Source organism: Lepidochelys kempii, chromosome 2 (genome assembly GCF_965140285.1).
Source record: "Lepidochelys kempii isolate rLepKem1 chromosome 2, rLepKem1.hap1, whole genome shotgun sequence".
In the NCBI taxonomy this organism is placed as follows: Eukaryota; Metazoa; Chordata; order Testudines; family Cheloniidae; genus Lepidochelys; species Lepidochelys kempii.
This window is the reverse complement of record NC_136381.1, coordinates 256,645,486-256,667,982: the sequence shown is the minus strand read 5'-3', so window position 1 is coordinate 256,667,982 and position 22,497 is coordinate 256,645,486. Positions and strand designations below refer to the sequence as shown.

The window sequence follows — 22,497 nt, the reverse complement described above, 5'->3', positions numbered from 1 at the left end:
CCCCCTGCTGGCCGGCCGGGGAGAGGAGCCGGGCCGCCCGCCAGCCCCAGCCTGCAGGGCGCCCGGCCCAGGGCCTGGGGCTAGCGAGCTGCCCGGTGGGAGGAAGCCACCCACGCTCAAGGGGGGTTTCCCAGCACCGGGCGCTTCTTACATTAAGAGTCGCTTATTTTCCCCCTGAAAGCTCCGCTCTCGGGCTTCGTTCAGGGAAGGCCTCCCGCCGCGGTTCCACAGAGGTCGGGGGAGATGCTGGCAAGGGCTGCTCCGCGGCTTGGGCTCCGTTACTCTGCCCGGCCTCAGCAGCCCTGCCGCTCCCTGGAGCGGAGCCGGTGCCTGTTCAGTAAAACAGAGTCTTCCGCTTGTAAATTTAGTCTGGCACTGATCTGGGTAACGCAGCGAGCCCTAGTGAAGAATTATGCCTTAGGGAAAAGCAGGGGCCAGCTGCCAGGCTCTCCTAGGCCGAGCTTTCCCGGCAAAGATTTCTGTTTTGTTTAGATGTTTCCACTGCACCCATGAATAGCCAGGTACTTTTTAAAAGCTGAAAGACAGTAAAGTTATGTCCTCACCCTTCCACCCTGCAGTGGGAGGAAGGCACGTGAGAAGTATGTGCATTTTCTTAAGATGTTAATAGTTAAGAGTTGCTGTGTGGAAAAGCACAGGGGAGCTGTGATCATCTTTAGATCCTAGAGTAATGAGTTCTAAAGGCTTGGGGCCCCTGTGAGAGGAGCCCTGGCTCCGGGCTTGTCTACACTACAAATTTAGATCGACCTACTGTCACCACAGTAATTCAAGTGGCTGTTGGTGTCCACACTACCCCACCAGGAGCATCACCAACTGAAATGGGGCACTGACAGGACTCACAGCTAGAGTCCCCCACCTGCCCTGAGGTGACAGCCCCAGCTGTGAACCTAGCCCCCCCAATTTCACAACAGGGAGCCTACCAGCCTCAAAACAGACATGCTTGCCCTTGTCTCTGGCTCAGAGCTGTAGGAGCTCCAAGGGGAGCTAGGAGCCCAGGCAACCAGGCTCCCAGCTGGGAGCTCCACGCACAACTGAAAGCCTGGGGTTTCAGCGCTAGGCAGCCTAGCACCAGGCTTGCAGCTTGGCCTGTCACCCCAGAGATAGGGTGGGGGGAGAGGCCTGGCCCAGCTGTGAGCCTCACCAGGCTCAAGTTCACAGTACAGAGCCTACCACCAGAAAAACAGACATTCGTGTCAATTCACAGGTCCCCACTCTGCTGACAGAATGACAGCGAACAGCTGAAGTAAGTACTGCAGCATCTACAAGGATACTGCATCACCCTAACTATACTGGCATAAGTGCTACGCCTCACATGGAAGTTGAATTTTATCAGTGTAGCGGGCCACTTACTTTGGCAGAAGCAGCAGTCTAGTATAGACACTGCCATAATTAGGTCAACATAAGCTGCCTTAGATCATCCTAATTCTGTAATGTAGACCAAGCCTCAGGCACACAAGCTTGTGCCTGCTGGCAGATCTTTCCATTGTTTCTGAAAAGCAGAGCTCTTGAGAAAGGGCTACTCACTCCTTCAATTCCCTGGTCCTCCAACTGAGGGCCTTGAAAATAAGGACAGAGGGTGCTCTGAAATCCATATTTAGGCATCTAAATAACTGGCCTAATTTTCAAAAATGCTCAATGCTCAGCAGCTCTCCCAAACTCCAACTGGGCAGGCCAAGTGGAAAGAGGACATGTTCATAAAAGAGTAACTATATTATATAGACAGAATAGTTGTCAGGGTTCCTTCCCCACTCTGAACTCTAGGGTACAGATGTGGGTACCCACATGAAAGACCCCCCTAAGCTTATTCTTACCAGCTTAGGTTAAAAACTTCCCCAAGGTATAAACTTTGCCTTGGCCTGGAACAGTATGCTGCCACCACCAAGCGTTTTAAACAAAGAACAGGGAGAGACCACTTGAAGACGTCACTCCCCAATATATCTTCCCCCAAGCCCTACACCCCCTTTCCTGGGGAAGGCTTGATGATAATCCTCACCAATTTGTACAGGTGAACACAGACCCAAACCCTTGGATCTTAAGAACAATGAAAAAATCAATCAGGTTCTTAAAAGAAGAATTTTAATTAAAGAAAGGTAAAAGAATCACCTCTGTAAAATCAGGATGGAAAATACTTTACAGGGTATTCAGATTCAAAAACACAGAGGATCCCCCTCTGGGCAAAACCTTAAAGTTACAGAAAACAAGAATAAACCTCCCTCTTAACACAGGGAAAATTCACATAAAACAAAAGAAACTAATCTGCCTTGCCTGGCTTACCTATACTGGTTGCAATATTGGAGACTTGGATTAGGATGGGTTGGAGAAGATAGATTTCTGTCTGGCCTCTCTCAGTCCCAAGAGAGAACCACCACGTAAACAAAGAGCACAAACAAAAGCCGTCTCCCCCTCACTCCCCCAAGATTTGAAAGTATTTTGTCCCCTTATTGGTCCTTTGGGTCAGGTGCCAGCCAGGGTAGCTGAGCTTCTTAACCCTTTACAGGTAACGGATGTTGCGTCTGGCCAGGAGGGATTTTATAGCACTGTATACAGAAAGGTGAGGAGTACTAGTGGCACCTTAGAAACTAACCAATTTATTTGAGCTCACAAAAGCTTATGCTCAAATAAATTGGTTAGTCTCTAAGGTGCCACTAGTACTCCTTTTCTTTTTGCGAATATAGACTAACACTAACTCTGAAACCTACAGAAAGGTGGTTACCCTTCCCTTTATTTATGACAAGTAATTTGTGAAAATGTTATTTGTGCTGATACTAGTAACCAATCCTCCAAAGGAACACACAACACATCCCAAAGACATAACCAGAGAGCATCTCAGCACTGAGAGTCAGACCCAGGGTACCTTGCTCAAAATCCTTTTGCACACCCATTTGCAAAAGAAGCCCTCCTCTCACTGAAGTTTTGGTGATATTTAGTTTCTAGCATCATGCTGAGTTACATAAGTAGCACAGAAATTCCGGTTGTCAAAGTTCAGCACAATTTCCTTGAGGTCTTCCCTCTCCCACCACCGCACTCACTAGGGTGCAGATCAAAGATGACACATGGGGACAAGAGGAAGGTGCAATTCCAATCCTAGCTCTGACATCCACTCTGTCGTCTTGGACAACCTCCTCCGTACTTTAGCTTCCCCATCTATAACACAAGGGTAACATGCCTCCTAGGGGAACATGAGTTAATAAATGTTTGCAGAACAGTGCTAAGGATTAACTGAAAATCATAATATTTGATGTCCCTTGGTAGCTGATGAGGACTTCTGTTGGCCAGGTACGCTGCTCCCACACCTTACCCCAACATGCTCATGCTATCTATTTCCATGTATCTTGTCCTGGGACAGTAGGACTAGAATCAGAGAACTTAGTGCTCAACCTGTGCACATGCTCATAGGATTTGCCTATGTGGCAGTCCTTTTTATTAATGAATTATTTGTTGCCATGTCTCCTCTCACACACAGAGGCCATGAGATTTTCATAAGCCTTTAGATAGTATTTAACGGCATATCCCATGACTGAATAGATTCAACTGGAACTTCATTTTCAGAGTTTCACCTCCCTCCAACAGGAAGAATGTTCCAGGTGATGGGGTGGAATTAGGCAGGCTCCAATTCTGTGCAATTTTTACTAGATGGCAAGGAGGCCATAAACAATGAAGATGCTCTACAATGTATTTTAAAAGCAAATAATTCAGGCAGATGTAAAGAAAAAAAGGCCTTTAGAAGTTGCATCAATAAAAGAAGAGCTTAATATTCGTAATTTATTGTTTATTTTCATATACAAAAAGATAAACTTGAAATAGTTCTTTCTAGTTTTTTTCCTCCTATTTGTTGGGGTATAGCTGCTTCACACAGGGCAAACACTACATTCATACTGGTTTATTCGGGCACCCAGTGCAAAGCTGAAGCAGCAAAACCCCAACTTGGCAGATCTAATTTCAATCTTGAGACTCATTTCTAAAATACCACAGTAAAAAGGAACAAAGATCCACGGCAAATTTATGAACTATGATACAATGTTCTTTCCAAAACATCTTCATTTCATAACTGCAATACAATGGATGTCTGCTTTAGGCCATTTTATATGTGTGTGTGTGTGTGTGTGTGTGCGCGTGTATATTTTATATATCTATATCTATATATATAGATATATAAAAAAAATCAGCACACAAATTTATATATATAAAAAAAATCAGCACACTTCAATCCAAAAGGGGTTACAGCAATGAGCTGAACTCCGTATACTTTTTTTCTTCAACAGGATACTTCAGTATAACTTTTGTTAACTCAGTAGTACAAGCTAGCTCTGTTCTACATTTTTAATAGCTACAAGAGTGAAATATAACCTACAACATTTACATTTCACATATCCTGGTATACAAACAGTATTTATTGAATTTGAGCCAAGGACCAAAAGAATCTTTAAAAATTATTTCACCATCTGATAGAGCTTCCTCTGATTTACACTCACTTTACTTCTGCAGTCTTCTAAATCATTTACTTAATCTCATTGTCAGAGTTTATTAAATCATTCAAACTGGAAATCCTGGAGAAACAGGTTACTGCAAACTCTTATGTATATTCTATATATACAAGTTAAGTAACACAGCGTAATAAGACTTAGCTATCCATCCTAAAACTGATATACACATATTTCACTAAGCTAGACAAGTCTTAGGATTCTTTAATATTTTTTTTAATAAAGCACAAATTTAGAAGTAGCTGGTAAAACTGATAATATGACAGTTTAAAATGACAAATGGTTAGGGTGAAATTTCTTTCTGCTGGTGCCAAAACATTTTCAGTTTTGTACTATGCTGTGTTGTTTAACTGTATCTGTCTAATGTTACATGCAGAAAGCTCTTCCACAAGAATTGACATCAAACTGTACGTAAGTCAAGTCAACTTCATAATATAAAATTAGCCAAATTTCACAGAAATGTGAAAAATATTAACAGGTGAAAGATTAAGCCTTCAACTCTATCATGAGGATCATGCAGAATTCGTAAGCAGATATTTCAAACAGACTGACAATAGCATTGTGCGGACTTATGGCATAGAATTAAGATCAAGAAGCATGTTACTCAGGGCTTGTACACACTAGCACTTACTTCAGTATAATTTAAATCACTCAGGGGTGTGGAAAAGTTCCCCGTCCTCCCCTGAGGAACGTAAGTTACACCGACCTAAGCACAGGTATGGACAGTGCTCTGTCGGCAGCAGAAGCTCTCTCGCCGACCTAGCTACCACTGCTCAGAGAGATGGAGTAATTAGACGGACGGGAGAGCTCTCTCCCGTCATCATAGAGCGTATGTATTAGCACCACTACAGCGACGTCGGTACAGCTGTGCCACTGTAGCAATTCTAGCACAGACTAGCCCTTAGTCTGCAGTAACCACCTCCGTAAATTCTGATGGACCTAACAGCTGGTTTTGCACCATTACATAACTGCTTGGAAAGGCCATCGGTGTTCTAAAACGTTTCTTCTGGGAGATTTTAATACTTTTGTAAAAGGTGTACCAAAGATTCCCTGTAACCATCAATAGCCATACAAGCATTTGACACTTACACTAATGCTTTTATTTTTTTTTTTAAAGGGTCACTGATCACCTTCTTCCCTTTAAATTACTTAATGTTTGGATATGAATGTTACTATTTCATATAAACTGCAAACTGTATTGGTGTATCTGGCTAAAATTAAGACACATTTTAATCCATATTTCCCAAAAAATGACCAGTGAGAACAACGTTATAGATTTTTTCCTTCAGCAAAAACTGGTAGGGCTTCAATTCCCTTCAACCAGATACTGTTACAGAATACTCTTTTAGTGTTGAAGCTGACTGTATTAAAAAGACGGGAATAAAAAGGTAAAATCCATTCATATTATAGGGCTCCATCAAGAGAAAGTTGTTTTGGCTATTACACACCATGGACATCCTAAACCCTTACCACCTAGCCACCTTTTTATAAAGTTAGAGGGTAAATTTGCAGCCTAGAAAGGCCACTAACTACTACTCCGTTAGGATTTCAAAATGACTCTGTGATGGTCACTGGTTAAGCTTTAATTCATTGGAATAGTAGAGAAAGTCGAACAAGACACAGCCACTGCTTTCCTTTTTACAGGGACAAAATCTACAGAAGTCTTCCCAGAATGCACTGTGGTATACTATAGTTTTACAACACTAATCTTATCAGAATGTTCTTCACTGAGTTTTTAACAACTGGAAACGTCAGTGAGCCCTCTGCTTCAGAGAAGGTCAAGACAAATGCAGGAACAGCATTTTAATCACATCATCCGTCCCAATACAGAAAACCGTAGAAATTAGAAGATTAATAAAGGAAGCACTTTTCAGATAACACCCTCTTGATCTATATCCAGCACAATGCCATTAGAGAGCTTTACAGAAGCCCTTTTGGTTTCAATATTGGAAAACGAAAAAGTTTGCTTTTCTTCAGTCCTTGGGGATCTTTTTCATTTATATATATATATATATATATAAATATATATATTGAAATATATATATATATAAATGAAAAACACCCATATGTAGCAGGTTCCTATTTGTGTATGTTACAATATTGTAGTATCAAGGAGAATCCAGATAGCAACACTGTATGAGGTTTGAGGTAATTGGTTCTTGAAATACCTGGATCACAGACTGCATCCAGAAATAACAGCTGGGCAATGAAAAGTGGGTTCTTTTTCAGACAGAAAAAAACAAGTTAAAAATTACAGCAGTTGCTTTTACATGTTAAAAACAAAGGCACAACAGAATAGTGTTACATTTCAGAACTGAATGGACATAACAGAAATATGATCTTTCAGTGGAATTGTCTCAACAGAGAGGATTACTACTTATTTTGTGGATTACTTCAGTTATCGGAGCAGAATTTTAACCTAACTCAGAAGTTTTAGGAAACAAGAAGTTCCATGTATTGTTAACCAGGCACTTTTAAAAAGTGCTCCAGGAACACATTTATCTACCTTGGCTCAACTGAAGTCAATTCAACAGGGCCAAGATTTTACTCAGAGGGCACGTCTACATTGCTGCAGCTGTGCCGCTTGTGCACCTTAGTGCAGGTGCTACCTATACTGGTGGAAGGGGTTTTCCATCATGTACTTAATCCATCTCACCGAGAGCTGGTAGATAGGGCGACGAAAGAATTCTTCTGCCAGCATAGCTGTGTCTACACCAGGGATTAGGTCAACCTAACTACAGTGCTCAGAAAGCAAAAATGTTCACAGCCCTGAGTGACATACTTAGGTTAATCTAATTTTTAAATTTAAACCAGGGCTCATAAGACTAATACAGAAGTAGGACCTGCCATTACAAAAGGCAGGAACTGCTCAAAGTCTTTCATGAGCGGATTTTAAAGTGGACACTGTCAGGTCGGCTAGGCCCCAGAGAATTGTTGTCGTTTCAGTGAGAACAATTTGTTTGGATTAAAGATTTTTACTGCAATGTTTGCAACGTGGACATTGTGGCATCAGAGTAGTGCACGAGACCCAGAAAGCAAAACTGGCTGAAAAGCAATACTGTCCAGTCTGATTACACTGTCCAAGCTAAATTAGATATAAAAAGTGAACAGCCAACGTAAGTGGTGAAAAGTACGTTTTAGAAGTTTTTTTTAAAAAAAATTCAAGAACACCTTTGCCTAGTAAAACAGATTAGGAAATTTATAGGATTTTTAACCTGGCAATGTCCCACTCATGCTTTTTAAAAGAAAACAAGAAAAGGCATCCCTTACATTTTCAGAAGGCAAACAGAACACCTGTCTCAATATCCTGGAAAAGCCTGACCTGTTTATGAGATCTATACAATTGGAAGGGACTTCTAGAAATTTGTTTTATTGGGTTTCTGCTGGCAACAGTTCCTTAGAGATCATATCATCAATGCATCAGAAGCGGCTGCTATAAATGGACATGTCAATGAGTAAAATCAACCCAAGTATTTGGTCTTTGAAAATTCTCAAAACTCGGATTTCACAATCCACTGCAGCATCACAGCACATGCATGACAGCACACTGATCACACATGGATCTTTGCATGGATATATGAAAACAGCCTTCTTGGTTAAGTCGTAGCTGGCCATACAAAAGCAACAAGCCTCTTTTGCAGAAGGGATGAAACATACAAGGTAACCAATTAGAAATGTACAGTGCAGTCCCCAAAAATGTCCATGTACTTCCAACCTGCTTATTAAATGGGTTTCAGATTAAACTGTTCCATCCTCTATACTTTGATGTAGTGCAGAGTTAGATTAAAAATTATATATATATATTTTGCTGTGGATACACAAAACTTTTCTCCCTTTTCCCTGCAGAAACATATTAGACTTTACAAAAATAATTTGTGGTATAAAAGAACAGGTACACAATGTAGAATTTTTGCTTGTATATGTAACTAAATATATATATATTTTTTCCAAAGTAAAAAAGTTAAAATGCTCTTATTTCCCTCTCTTACTATATAATCTACCTCTTATTTACAATGTTACCAAACAATATTCTGTATGCAAAAGTGATATAGTTGGGGGGTGCTTCCTGCTTAGTAACTTCTCAACCAAAGTACTACTTGGACAGGACTGCAACAACTTCATGCTCACAATGTTATCAAGCAGTAACTTCTGCAACTTAAATGTCTCACTTTCATAACAAGAGATTAGTTCTTTCTCCCGGAAAACTGGGTAAACCTCTGACAGTCTGTCTAGAAGGTAGTGGTACTGGAATTATGTGTGTGTTTTTCAGTCTAGATGCTGTTAGAGGAGAAATCATTACTCCTGGTAAGAAGGGCCCTGATCCTACAAGGTCCGCACATGGGAATTTCCACCAGGAATTCTGCATCCAATGAACTTCCATGATTAGTTAGTGACTTCAATGGGAACAGAATTGAGACCTCAGTATTGGGTGAAATGTAACTTGCTAATCAGAGAAATGGGAAGGGACATTTGCTGCATCTTGCCCCTGAAACTTAGAGATTGAGCATGCGCACTTGGCATTTCCACAGGTGTAATTCTTATCTAATGCTTTTTGTGGGCAGGGAGAGGAGCAGAATTTCACCTTAAAAGTATGAGAGAAAAGTCTAAGACACTGCATCTCATACCTTAATAAAAATGACTATGGAGACACAAAGGTCCAAACCCATAAGGCTTTTAAAAAAAAATCCGTTTCCAACTTTGGTCTGTACCCTCCTTTACTTATCTCAACACCACAACTTGGGGCTTGTAGAAAATTCTGAATGCAAGTGCGTTTTATACCCATCTTTGCAAGTGTTGATAGACCTAAGGAAATTAAAGCATCTTAGATTAACCAATGATTCTGGGAACTCAAAATGTGGAGAGATACTCTTGACCATTAAAAATTCCTATTCATAGACATAACACATACAGTAAGGGCCAACTCCAAAACTCAAACACTGTCACTGACCTAAGTGGGAGTTTTGCCTGATTATAGAGAGCAGGATTGGGTAGCAAATTACTACTATGATTTAATATAGGGAGTTGTTTTAGTACTTCTATAGTGAGAATTGGGCTTACTTAAGGTATGTGTGGTACCAGGTTTATATTTTTTAAATAAACTATTCAAGAGCATAACAAAACTGCAGGAGGAATTAGTTGACTTTCACCCAGGATGGGTTTAATTTAAAAAAAAATCATTTACTTTAAGAGGTAGTATTTAATTCATACTTAGCCAATAATCTGTGGTATCCGTAACACAACTAACTATGTTTTAGATAATAATCACTTAGAAGGTTCAATAAAATTTTAGGAATTGGTGGATTCATTGAATTTTAAGCCTTTCTATAAGAACACAGGTGCTAGGACCACAGTGTATGTCTTAAAATTCTTATTCTGATCTAGATTGTGATGCCCTAGCTCACACGGAGTACCACCCTTATACCTCACTGACTGCAATATGAAGAACGGACTCACAAACCAGCCCTAATTAACTTTCCAAAATTTTGATCTGATTTGTGGGTGGATGCTTAGTTCTATTGCAAATGTAGCCCAAAAATTATTCATATCTTTATCTTTTTTAGTATAATAGGAAATTTTGTCACTGGCTTCTGCTAGGAAGTTAAAACAATTTTAAAATCACTTTCTACAATATACTATTCTGACACTCATATAAGAGACTTGTAAAGGATGACAGAACAAGTCAGCTGTGTTGGTGGCAACAAACTGAATAGACTACTTCTTTGGTAGGTTGCTAGAGATTACTTGCTGATGAGGGCAATATACAATCTGTATTCCGCATAAATAAATTAAATGCTGCTTACCAAGGACTAATTCACAGCCTTCCTTATAAAATGCACATATATTTAAACATTCATGCAATGCACTAATTTCCAGCCCTGGTACACTGATATTAACATTGTTTTAGCAGTTAGCAGATCTATCCTGTATAGTCAATTTCAGTTCCTGTAGAGTTTCCCAGTTTAAAATGTGAACTCATACTTGAGTCAGCCAGATAACTAATTAAGTCAGTGTGACAAATTCATAACATGAGTTAAGATAAACGCTGATGAAATCCTGGCTCCCCTGAAGCCAAAGGGAAATTTGCCATTGCCAATTGCCACCCAGGATGTTTAAAATTAACATTAAACTATGAACTTTGAATATGAAAATTTTAAAGAGCATATTTTAAATAGGCTTGTCTCAAAGTTTGCAAATGCTGTGATCACTGGCACTTCAAAAATGAAAATACATGGTCCTAATCATATTCAAGGTGTTGAGGGGAAATGGCTGCAATTGCTTATAACTGCTACACCTGTGGAGGTGCCTTATTGCTATCTTAGGAAATGTCTTTACAATACTAAACAAAATTCCAATGGATACTGTAAAATGACAGTTCAAATGCTGGATTAGCAGGGATGAAACTACTCGCTTGGTATTTAGAAACCTGTACAGTTGATGAGAACAATCATCTACATGAAAAACTTGCAAGTTTAACTAAAATTTGTACACCTTTGTTTAAACTGGTGCAAATTTTTATGTAGACAAGACCTCAGGACTTCCTTCTCTGACATACTAACATGCACTCACACACACACACACATCCCACAATCACATATAAATTTGTAACTGAACATATATGCCCTGCAGAAATTTCCTCTTACCAGTTACTAAGTTATGTTCACAAAATGATCTATAAGGAACTGTAAAGCCAGAGAAGATGCTAGTATCTCACAATCAGTGTTTGGTCAAAGTTGGTATGTCCTTACAGTTCTCTGAAGTAAAATAAGCTACATGTTAAGAGTTTTTGATTATTCTTCCTCAAAAGACACTGTTGAGGAAGAATGTCTAATAGGCTATTGAAAATCATATGGCACTTTCAATAAATACTTTAAAGCTTCTTAAATAAATCAGTTTAAAAAAAAGCAACTACTGTAACAAGCCTGTTTTATCCAGAACACATAATTCTGAAGGAAAAAATCCAGAACAGCACAAAGATCATAATAGTTAAAAGACAGTACAGCTTTTACTTTCCATAACAATCTAGACTGGCTCCCATTTCAGGAAAAAACCTACAAAACTACAGTTTATTCAATCTTAAGTCTTATCTAGAATCCCACCCCCAAAGCTTGTATCACTCCTTTTCAAAACACTAAACCACATGTATATAAATCTCAGTGCAGAAATGTATTCACAAAGCAAAAGAAAGGTCCCAATCCTGCAAACACTTATGCACATGCTTAACTTTAAGTATGTGAATATTGCCACTGACTTCAACAGAACTACTTGCATGGTTCACTTTAAGCACTATGGCGTTTGTAGCATTGGGGCCAAAGATGTTAACCATGAACTGTGCCAGAATTTTATTATTTTGCCTGTGTTTTTGTCCAGGTTTTCTGAACAGGGTCACATTAAAAATCAGAAACATCAACATACACAAATACACTTACATGTGTGCACATATTAATATGCAAATATACATTCAATAACTTGAAAAACGTGTTTAAGATTTTATTTAGACAGACAAATTAAGGCAACTACCTTACTGTCTCTCCAATATCAAGGACTTTTATCAAGGTTTTTAAAGCCATGCTTTTGAGAAAAATAATTTTCATCTTTTTTTCCAGGCGGTAATTTTGTTTGCTTAATAATTTACACCTAGACCAAGATTCCCTGTTGATATTTTGTCAGTGACAAAAAAAATCCCAATTTGTTTATAGAATATATATTTTTACATCATAAAAAGGTCATTTGTTTAGGGCAATATTTTGGTATAAAAGCAAATAAAATTTAAAAGTTCTGGCAATCAAAAGAGGAAAGATAACTTTCAGTCTAGCAAGACATTGATTTTTGTATTGATGTTATATTCTGAGAAAAAGTAAAATTATTTAATAAAAAGATGTACTGTCCTTTCACTGAAACAGACCAAACACAAAATGGAAACAACCTTCACAAACAAGAGTGAATAATGCCCAGATACCTTATATAGGCAGTTATTCTACAACTGTATACAGTTATTTACAATGGTGCTTTATAAAACAAAAAATGGTAGCACTTCCTAAAAGATGTTGGAACTTTTTTTCTTTTTTTTCTTCTTTTTTTAAAACTCCCTTGTCATAAAAGCCAACTTACATTAAAATAGACTTACTACAAGACAACACAACTAACAAAATATATAATAAAACTCATACAAGTAGAAAATTCTGAGGTATTTCTGGTTTGAGGTGGTCTGTGGTCATGAAGTTTTTTAATTTTTTTTTTTTCAGTTTAAACCTCGGAAGCCACGTAACGTGTGTGTGTGTGTGTGTTGTATTTTAAACATTGCATGTTTTGCAAATTAAAAAAATATTTAAATGTTGAATCAGCAGCATTAGGAACATTCACTGACTAGAGCAAGTTTATGGCATACTAGAGTAACGGTATTTTAGAATATGCACCACTTTAAGACAAAAGAGTTTAGTCACAGATAAAGAGAAAGCTGAGTCAAAGAAATTGGTTTAACAGATTCTATGGTTAACTCTAATGCTGCTCTGTTACCTCCCTATATTCTGCAATTTTACAATTCAAATGATTCTTGGGTGCAACTGTCTGCTACTGGCCCAGGTAATGTTTTCCCCTCCAGTTAAAAAAAGGCCTTACTACAGAGCCAGAAATCATACTTTTCTTCTTTTTAACCATCTGCACTGGTAGCTTGGGCTAAGCAGTTATCCAGCCCTGAGGCCTTATTCCCTGAACTGCTACTATATTTAAAGCAAGATATAAATGCTTTCAAATCTTCCAATACTTTACAGGGTGCTTCTGAGAATATGCTGCTACTTCTCTCAATTACACTGCTTAAAAGCATCTTTTTCCAATTCTAACCTGGAGTTTTAAATATATATATATATATATATATATATATACACACACACACACACACACACACACACCCCCCATGGTTTGGTTTTGTTCTTTTAACACCCAAGCCTGAGATACTGGGGGAAGTAAGAACTAGTACCTTGCTTATCCCATTGGCTCTTTGACCCAACTTTCTCCATATGCTGAGGTGATAAATACTCTGCCTCAAAAAAGTTCTTCCCCTCATTAACTGGTTACCTGAGAAGTAGCTCCATAGCAAATGATGTTTCTCCAAATGCTGCAAAGTCCAACGTCACTCTCCCTTTCCCTTATACTAAACACCCCCCTTTAATTTTACCATCAAAGAGTTAACATTCTCTTCCCAGTTTCTTGTGTTCTTTTCCGTTACAATGACACCCGTTAGATCCGTAAAAGACACATCTGCTGTTTGTTTCTTTTTGAAGCTCACTGTCCAAAAAAAGAAAATAGGGAAAAATAATCCTTTTGAGGAAGGTGTAATCTTATGTAACAGTCTTAAGTTTCCTCCAAAGTTTACAGCATTGCGTTTTCTAAGATGGTATGTGGTTTTCCTTTATGTCAGAGATGCTCTGCGTTGAAGATAGACTGATAAAGAGAAACCCAGAAAACTGAATTTAAAAAAAACCACAAATGTAGTGAGTTTGTTGAGGTTCTGAGGTACCTGCACCTTTTCTGCATTCATTAGTCGGCACCTGAATGCTTGCTGAGATGTCTTCTTTGTTTTTTTTTTCTTTTTCTTTTTTTTTTTTTAATACAGTAGAGCAATGTGCTGGTAAAATTGATCCAATCCAAAAACAACAACAACAACAACAATAAAAAGTCAAGATAAAATAGCAGCTGCATTCATGTGTTTGTTGGGTTTTTAAACTTTTTTTAAATCCACTGAGTCTGGAAAGACAAAAGTGAACCAGGACTTAGATACTAGACTCTTTGGGTGGCAAGTCCACGTTGGTGACAGATGTCACGATGGAAACGAGGCAGTCCGAGGTAGTGCCGTTTACTGATTTACGGATCTGAGAAATGCGCTCCTCGACACAGCCTGCCGAAAGCCGAGCCTCTGCATCGTGGTCCCAGCATTCTTCAATCGTAACACAGAGCTGTGCCAAACCCTGGAGAGGCAAGAGGAAACACACATGTAGCAAACAGATTCTCGCTGAAACCTTGTTTTTAGACGGAAGGGAGGGGGTGGCATGTTGAGCAGCACACAGAGTCTGGCAGCAGATGTAAGAGAATCTGGGCACATCTCTTAAACAGAAGATCCTATGGGCTTGTTTATAAGAATGGTTAGTTTGTGGCAAGACAGTATGTAAATTTACCCCTCACTAGTCTGCTGTGGACCCTGCTGCTGCACACTAAAAGTTTCCTAGTGTGCTTTGAGCTACCCTGCTGTAAAACAGGAGCAGATCAAAGCATGCTAGGAAACTCCTCATGCACAGCAGCAGTGTCCACATAGACACTTAGAGCATGGCAGGCTAGTGTGAGGCAGATTTACTCCAAGCCCTTCTATTGTCCCTATGTCAATATTGCCTGCCCTAGGTTCTCAAAAATCCTGAGTTAGGCCTCAAAATATTATAAGAGTACTTTAAAAAAAGTTGTGTTGTTTTTTTTTTTTTTTTAAATAATACACAAGTTCTTTGTCTTATGGGTCCTGACTCTTTAGGGTGCACTCGGATCAAGCTTTTTCCCCACAAACATGAAGGAAAAATCAAAGCAGAGATTCTCAACTAATCACTTGATTCCAGGAACAGGAATTTTAAGAAAAAGAAAAACAAAACACCAAATACTCCAAGACTTACGATAACAGCACGAGAGTTGGCAACTTTGTTACAAGTACTATAAAACTCATCTTCCTAAAGAAATACTGCTTCATTTCTATGGGAAAACTGTTATATTATGTATTCTCACTATATATTGTGTTATTTTCATAGATATATCAAAATAAATTATAGATAGATAGATAGTGTGTTTCGTCATCCTATAAAATTATTGGATTAAACACCTGACCTTCCGTACAACTAAATGCAGGTTATTAATAATCTGAATTTTATCCAATTTTGAATAATCAGGATTCAACCATATATTACAACAACTAATGTCCCTGGTTTGGGGGAAATAGAAAGAATTTAAACCACCTGAAACAATGGCAACTATAAAAAGAAAAGGAGGACTTGTGGCACCTTAGGGACTAACAAATGTATTTGAGCATAAGCTTTTGTGAGCTACAGCTCACTTCACTGGATGCATCTGATGAAGTGAGCTGTAGCTCACAAAAGCTTATGCTCAAATGTCTCTAAGGTGCCACAAGTCCTCCTTTTCTTTTTGCGGATACAGACTAACATGGCTGTTACTCTGAAAAATGGCAACTATGTGGCTGAAGATAGAGGTATCTAGCGTCTTCTCTAGTGCATGGGGACTGGACAGCTCAGCGACTGAACCTTTTGCCTTTAGGTCATCATTTTTAATTCAGCACAGGTAAGTCATCTAACAGTTCACTGGCTCATGTGCAATGACTTGGAGGTCTCAGTTTAATTAGTGGACAGGTGCCCAAAGCACAAAAGACTCATCACTGCAATTAGCACCTTTGCTGGCATTTCTTCAGAGAGAATGAGGACTGAATGGGCCTGGAGACTGATATACTCTCCTGAATAGGGTTGAGACATGTTGGCTTTCAGAATGTGGAGGAAGCTTGCACTGCCACTGAATGTGTGTGGACCTGTTCTATAGGTAAACTGAGGGCTTCGTTTTCAGATATCAATCTGGCCCATCTCACAAACACTAAGCCTCAAAAAAAGCTAATGCCAGGGGGATGGGAATCCTTTTCACTAAATTAATGCTCAAAAAATTATAAAATATTCCATCTCTGCTTACGCTAGTGAAGGGTGAAATAGCTTTAAAAAAATCAAATCAGTTGATTAAAACCACAGTAAAAGAAAGGACAAACTATCCAACAGAATGGGTTTCAGAGTAGCAGCCGTGTTAGTCTGTATCTGTAAAAAGAAAAGGAGTACTTGTAGCACCTTAGAGACTAACCAATTTATTAGAGCATAAGCTCTCGTGAGCTACAACTCACTTCATCACTGCATAAGCGTCACATGCCCTGGGTTCGATTCCCAATGCTTCCACTGGCCTTCTGGTTCACCTTAGGCAAATCACTCAGTTTCCCATCAGTAAAATGGGGACATGATACTGACCCCCTTTATAAAAGTTCTTTGAGCTCTGCTAGTGAAAAATGGTATATAAAAGCTGCATACTATTATTTTTAGCTATGGATTTTTCTTCTTCTAGTGATATTCTACATCATACCAATGAAGAGGTGGGGAGGAAGAAGTCAGGGAGAGAGAAGGTGATAGGGACTGTTTTCAGAGGTGCTCAGCACTTTTAGTTCCCATGGAGTTGTGGATGCTCAGCTCCTTTGAAAATTAGGCCCAGGAGACTAGAGAAATAAAATTCATACGTAGTTTAGCTTATGCCTCAAGACAGTTCCATTCTGCCAAAAACTGTTAAAAGATAATTTCCCTGATGTAAGTGGCTTGAAGTTAACATCTAATGCTCAACTGCATTGCTAATTCCAGTCATCAGGGGAAACATTTTAAGCTGTTAACAAGATGGGACATACAGGGTGTTTCAGCCAGTGATCCTTGAAAGCAGGCCGCATCTTTTTGTGAACCACCACTTCCTGCAGGTCCTCAAGGGATGGATGCTGACCTATCTCCTCTTCAAAAGGCAGCATATACTCATCTACTGGACCTGAGGTACATGGAGAGAACTATGTTAATACAGAGAAGGACTCTATTGAGTAGACTTATCTCTTTACTTAGGCTGAGCTGCAATTCCAAAGCAACAGAAAAACCCAGTCAAAGCAAAGCATCACATATTATGCATGTCACATCATTTTATACCCATGTGATTTACATTCCCCCTTCACAAAACCATTCTGCCCTCACTGCTAGTTGTCAATTCAAGAATTTGATACTGATGTCTGCTATGAACCCCAAATCTTGCACAACACTTCAAATTATGCCTTTTTCCTAGTGGAAAATTAGTGCGGCATTTGTAAAAAAAACTAAGAAAGTTAACACCAAATCCCAGTTGATTATGTTTGATGTATGACTCCAAATACACACAATGTCCTGGCAGCAGATATTAATATGCCAGTCACTTCATTTTAGTCACTGACTTGCTAGGTCAAACACCGATGAAATATTTCTCATTTGTTCTTTCATGACTTAGTCTGATCAGAGACTTGTGGCAATAAAGCAATAACACAGCCATTTGTTTTTGGTTACTACACAGCAGTGGTGGTCCTGAGAACCGACACTTTCCTGAAGAAGCCAGCCCTGATTAAGTGACAGACAGCCTACATGGCATCATCTATTTAGGTAGCTCGAGCACAGTTATGCTACTGACAGTATTGTCCATGTAACAATGCACAGCTTGGGAATGTTCGGATAGTTCTTGCAATTCTTTGGCGTTTCAATGGACCTCAACATAAATGACCCAAGATGGAAAGCAGGAATGTAGTGAGGCTAAACATAGCTAGGATCAACCCATAATGTAGGGCCTCAAAATTTTTAATGTATTCAGGCATATGACAAACTCAATTTTTGAGCCACTTTCGGGAATAGGATCTGGAGAAACTTGCTCTGGGTCAATTCTGCTTTGAAAAGTGATCCACTGTAACAGGACAGCAACTTCCAGAAATCTGATTCAGGGTTAGAGAGTTAACTACACTGTAGAAGAGTACAGAAGCTTTCGTTTTGACCCTTCTTTGTACAGTTAACTCTTAATCCACACTGGGAGCTGGACCATGCCAAGCACAAATGCATTCTGAAATAAACTGGTTAGTCTCTAAGGTGCCACAAGTACTCCTTTTCTTTTTGAGAATACAGACTAACACGGCTGTTACTCTGAATTCTGAAACAATGTCATTCTGTGAGAAAAGGGCTTGAAAACTGCAAAGATGATAGTTTTCCAACAGGAGTAGAGGCACATTTTCTTCTCCAGGGAGAATTTTTGTTTTAATTGTGCTATAGACTATCTCCAGTTAGCACATATAGAATGATTTCTGAACACTTCAGCTATCACGAGTATTGATGTGAACTGCTCTGAACCATAACAGCATGTGAAAACTTTTCTAAGCAGCAGTGTGGACTCCCAATTGTGGCAATAAGTTTGGTTTATTGAAACATCATTTGGCATTTCATAATGCTTGGATGCACTCTCAACAAATAGCACGCTGACTGAATTGAGGATTTTTTTTTTTTAGGGTTCTCATGCATTACTGCATGGTCTCTTTGGACCAAGTTGTGACCTCTTTCAAACTTGACAGTATTTCACATGGGTTCCTTCAAACGGAAGGCCAAAAAAGGAGAAAAAAAAAAAGAGCTGGATAATTTTATCTGCTCATGAACTGTAAACCATCAAGAGTACAATATTTAAATATGTGGCTATTACTCTGAAAAGTGACTAAAAAAGTCCATTTAGTTTTTCCCTGTTGATGTGGTGCCAAATCAGTAAAACAAATCTAAATATTTAGCCCCCAAATAAGCCATCTCTATTGATAGGACGATGCTAATGACCTTCCCATGCACATCCCCCACCCCGTCAAAGTATCAGGACTGTTCCAACATGCCTCTAGGGAAAGCCTGAATGAACATTTGCAACATGCTGTGCACATCAATAAACTCTGGCTCCACTGAGGCAGAAACAGAATAAAAGGGGCCTTAGCTGGAGCTACCTGCTGGTAGCCACCTGATATACAAAGCTTGAACTGTTGGCACAAGCATCTGGCTGATCTCAAAATGAGAGAAGGAAAAGGAGGAGAGAGGTGGTCTCAAAGAACCACGGAACCAAACCATAGGTCAAAACAAACACTTGAAACTGAACTGGACTCTAGCGCAGTCTATGGAGCACAGGAACAAACAGCAGCACTGGTGAACCCACTATACTTCCAGGCAGCTTAGGGTATGAGCTTTTCTCGACCTGCTGCTCACAAACCGGGAAGAATTAGTGGGGGAAGCAAAAGTGGATGGGAATCTGGGAGGCAGTGACCATGGGTTGGTTGAGTTCAGGATCCTGACACAGGGAAGAAAGGTAAGCAGCAGGATACGGACCCTGGACTTCAGGAAAGCAGACTTCAACTCCCTCAGGGAACGGATGGGTAGGATCCCCTGGGGGACTAACATGAAGGGGAAAGGAGTCCAGGAGAGCTGGCTGTATTTCAAGGAATCCCTGTTGAGGTTACAAGGACAAACCATCCCGATGTGTCGAAAGAATAGTAAATATGGCAGGCGACCAGCTTGGCTTAACGGTGAAATCCTAGCGGATCTTAAACATAAAAAAGAAGCTTACAAGAAGTGGAAGGTTGGACATATGACCAGGGAAGAGTATAAAAATATTGCTCGGGCATGTAGGAATGAAATCAAGAGGGCCAAATCGCACCTGGAGCTGCAGCTAGCAAGAGATGTCAAGAGTAACAAGAAGGGTTTCTTCAGGTATGTTGGCAACAAGAAGAAAGCCAAGGAAAGTGTGGGCCCCTTACTGAATGAGGGAGGCAACCTAGTGACAGAGGATGTGGAAAAAGCTAATGTACTCAATGCTTTTTTTGCCTCTGTCTTCACGAACAAGGTCAGCTCCCAGACTGCTGCGCTGGGCATCACAACATGGGGAATAGATGGCCAGCCCTCTGTGGAGAAAGAGGTGGTTAGGGACTATTAGAAAAGCTGGACATGCACAAGTCCATGGGGCTGGACGCATTGCATCCGAGAGTGCTAAAGGAATTGGTGGCTGTGATTGCAGAGCCATCGGCCATTATCTTTGAAAACTCGTGGCGAATGGGGGAAGTCCCAGATGACTGGAAAAAGGCTAATGTAGTGCCAATATTTAAAAAAGGGAAGAAGGAGGATCCTGGGAACTGCAGGCCAGTCAGCCTCACCTCAGTCCCCGGAAAAATCATGGAGCAGGTCCTCAAGGAATCAATCCTGAAGCACTTACATGAGAGGAAAGCGATCAGGAACAGTCAGCATGGATTCACCAAGGGAAGATCATGCCTGACTAATCTAATCACCTTCTATGATGAGATTACTGGTTCTGTGGATGAAGGGAAAGCAGTGGATGTATTGTTTCTTGACTTTAACATGGCTTTTGACACGATCTCCCACAGTATTTTTGTCAGCAAGTTAAAGAAGTATGGGCTGGATGAATGCACTATAAGGTGTGTTGAAAGTTGGCTAGATTGTCGGGCTCAACGGGTAGTGATCAATGGCTCCATGTCTAGTTGGCAGCCGGAGTCAAGTGGAGTGCCCCAGGAGTCGGTCCTGGGGCCGGTTTTGTTCAATATCTTCATAAATGATCTGGAGGATGGTGTGGATTGCACTCTCAGCAAATTTGCGGATGATACTAAACTAGGAGGAGTGGTAGATATGCTGGAGGGCAGGAATAGGATACAGAGGGACCTAGACAAATTGAAGGATTGGGCCAAAAGAAATCTGATGAGGTTCAATAAGGATAAGTGCAAGGTCCTGCACTTAGGACGGAAGAAGCCAATGCACAGCTACAGACTAGGGACCGAATGGCTAGGCAGCAGTTCTGCGGAAAAGGACCTAGGGGTGACAGTGGACGAGAAGCTGGATATGAGTCAACAGTGTGCCCTTGTTGCCAAGAAGGCCAATGGCATTTTGGGATGTATAAGTAGGGGCATAGCGAGCAGATCGAGGGACGTGATCGTTCCCCTCTATTCGACATTGGTGAGGCCTCATCTGGAGTACTGTGTCCAGTTTTGGGCCCCACACTACAAGGAGGATGTGGAAAAATTGGAGAGAGTCCAGCGAAAGGCAACAAAAATGATTAGGGGTCTGGAACACATGATTTATGAGGAGAGGCTGAGGGAACTGGGATTGTTTAGTCTGCAGAAGAGAAGAATGAGGGGGGATTTGATAGCTGCTTTCAACTACCTGAGAGGTGGTTCCAGAGAGGATGGTTCTAAACTATTCTCAGTGGTGGAAGAGGACAGGACACGGAGTAATGGTCTCAAGTTGCAGTGGGGGAGGTTTAGGTTTGATATTAGGAAAAACTTTTTCACTAGGAGGGTGGTGAAACACTGGAATGCGTTACCTAGGGAGGTGGTAGAATCTCCTTCCTTAGAAGTTTTTAAGGTCAGGCTTGACAAAGCCCTGGCTGGGATGATTTAATTGGGGATTGGTCCTGCTTTGAGCAGGGGGTTGGACTAGATGACCTCCTGAGGTCCCTTCCAACCCTGATATTCTATGATTCTATGTATACATTGCAATTAAACACCTGCACCTGGCCTGTGTCAGCTAAGTTGGGGCTAGGGCTGTGGGGGTTTTAAAATTGCAGTATAGACATTCATGCTTGGATTGAAGCCTGGGCTCTCAGATCCTGCCGCCTCATGAGGTCCCAGAGCTTGAGCTCCAGCCCGAGCCCAAAAGTCTACAGCGCAATTTTACAGCCCCACAGCCAGAGCCCCTCTAGCCCAAATCAGCTGACACATGCCAGCTGCGGGTGTTTAACTGCAGCGTAGACATACCCAGAATGAAGGGAAGGTATTTTTGAAGTTTCCAAGGACTCTTCAGGGACAGCCACACAGTAGAGGTCATTGCAGTAAGCCTGGAGGCATTATGGGTTCATTCTTTATTAGCCCCCAATTATTTCCAAATCAGATATGCTCATTTTACAAGTAACAACATGTTCCTCACAGACACACTAACTCCCAGCCTTACAAACTCAGCCTGCACTCATGAGTTGAGCAGGGTTCTTTTTGGTGCATGGACCTCCAACCGTAGAAGGTTCCGCAGGCCCAAACGTGCCCTTAGTTACACGCATGCACATTCAATGTCTCACAACTGACATGCAGTCTGAGGTTACTGCTGAAGTGTGAGTCCCAGCGCCCTTCAGTTCCGTTTCCCAGCGCCGTATGGGCTCTGCATGACCAACAAGACTAAACGTTCAGCACTGAAGCCAGCAGACGTGGCTCGGAATAAATGCCTGGAGCAGATCTGTTGAGTCAGAAGGTGCCTGTGGCAGAGAGACAGGACCTCCCTTGGAAATGGACAGCAACGGAGGGCCAGGCGTCCTCTGGTGGACAGGAACAGGAAGTACAAAGGGCAGGCGCTGTAGCTCAGGTCAG

General features: G+C 40.6%; 1 protein-coding gene across 2 annotated transcripts in view; it reads right to left on the bottom strand.

Moving 5' to 3' along the window:
• Window positions 1-2,688: 2,688 nt before the first annotated feature.
• The window catches only part of ACVR2B (activin A receptor type 2B), a 172,515-nt gene continuing 152,706 nt past the window's right edge, over window positions 2,689-22,497 (bottom strand). For both annotated transcript variants that reach the window (XM_073334660.2, XM_073334659.2), the window contains exons 10-11: window positions 16,969-17,099; window positions 2,689-14,461 (exon numbers count right to left, since the gene is read on the bottom strand). In XM_073334660.2, the coding sequence (XP_073190761.1) occupies window positions 14,267-14,461; window positions 16,969-17,099 (326 nt within the window). In that variant the 3' untranslated portion in view covers window positions 2,689-14,266. The remainder of the gene's footprint in view (window positions 14,462-16,968; window positions 17,100-22,497) is intronic.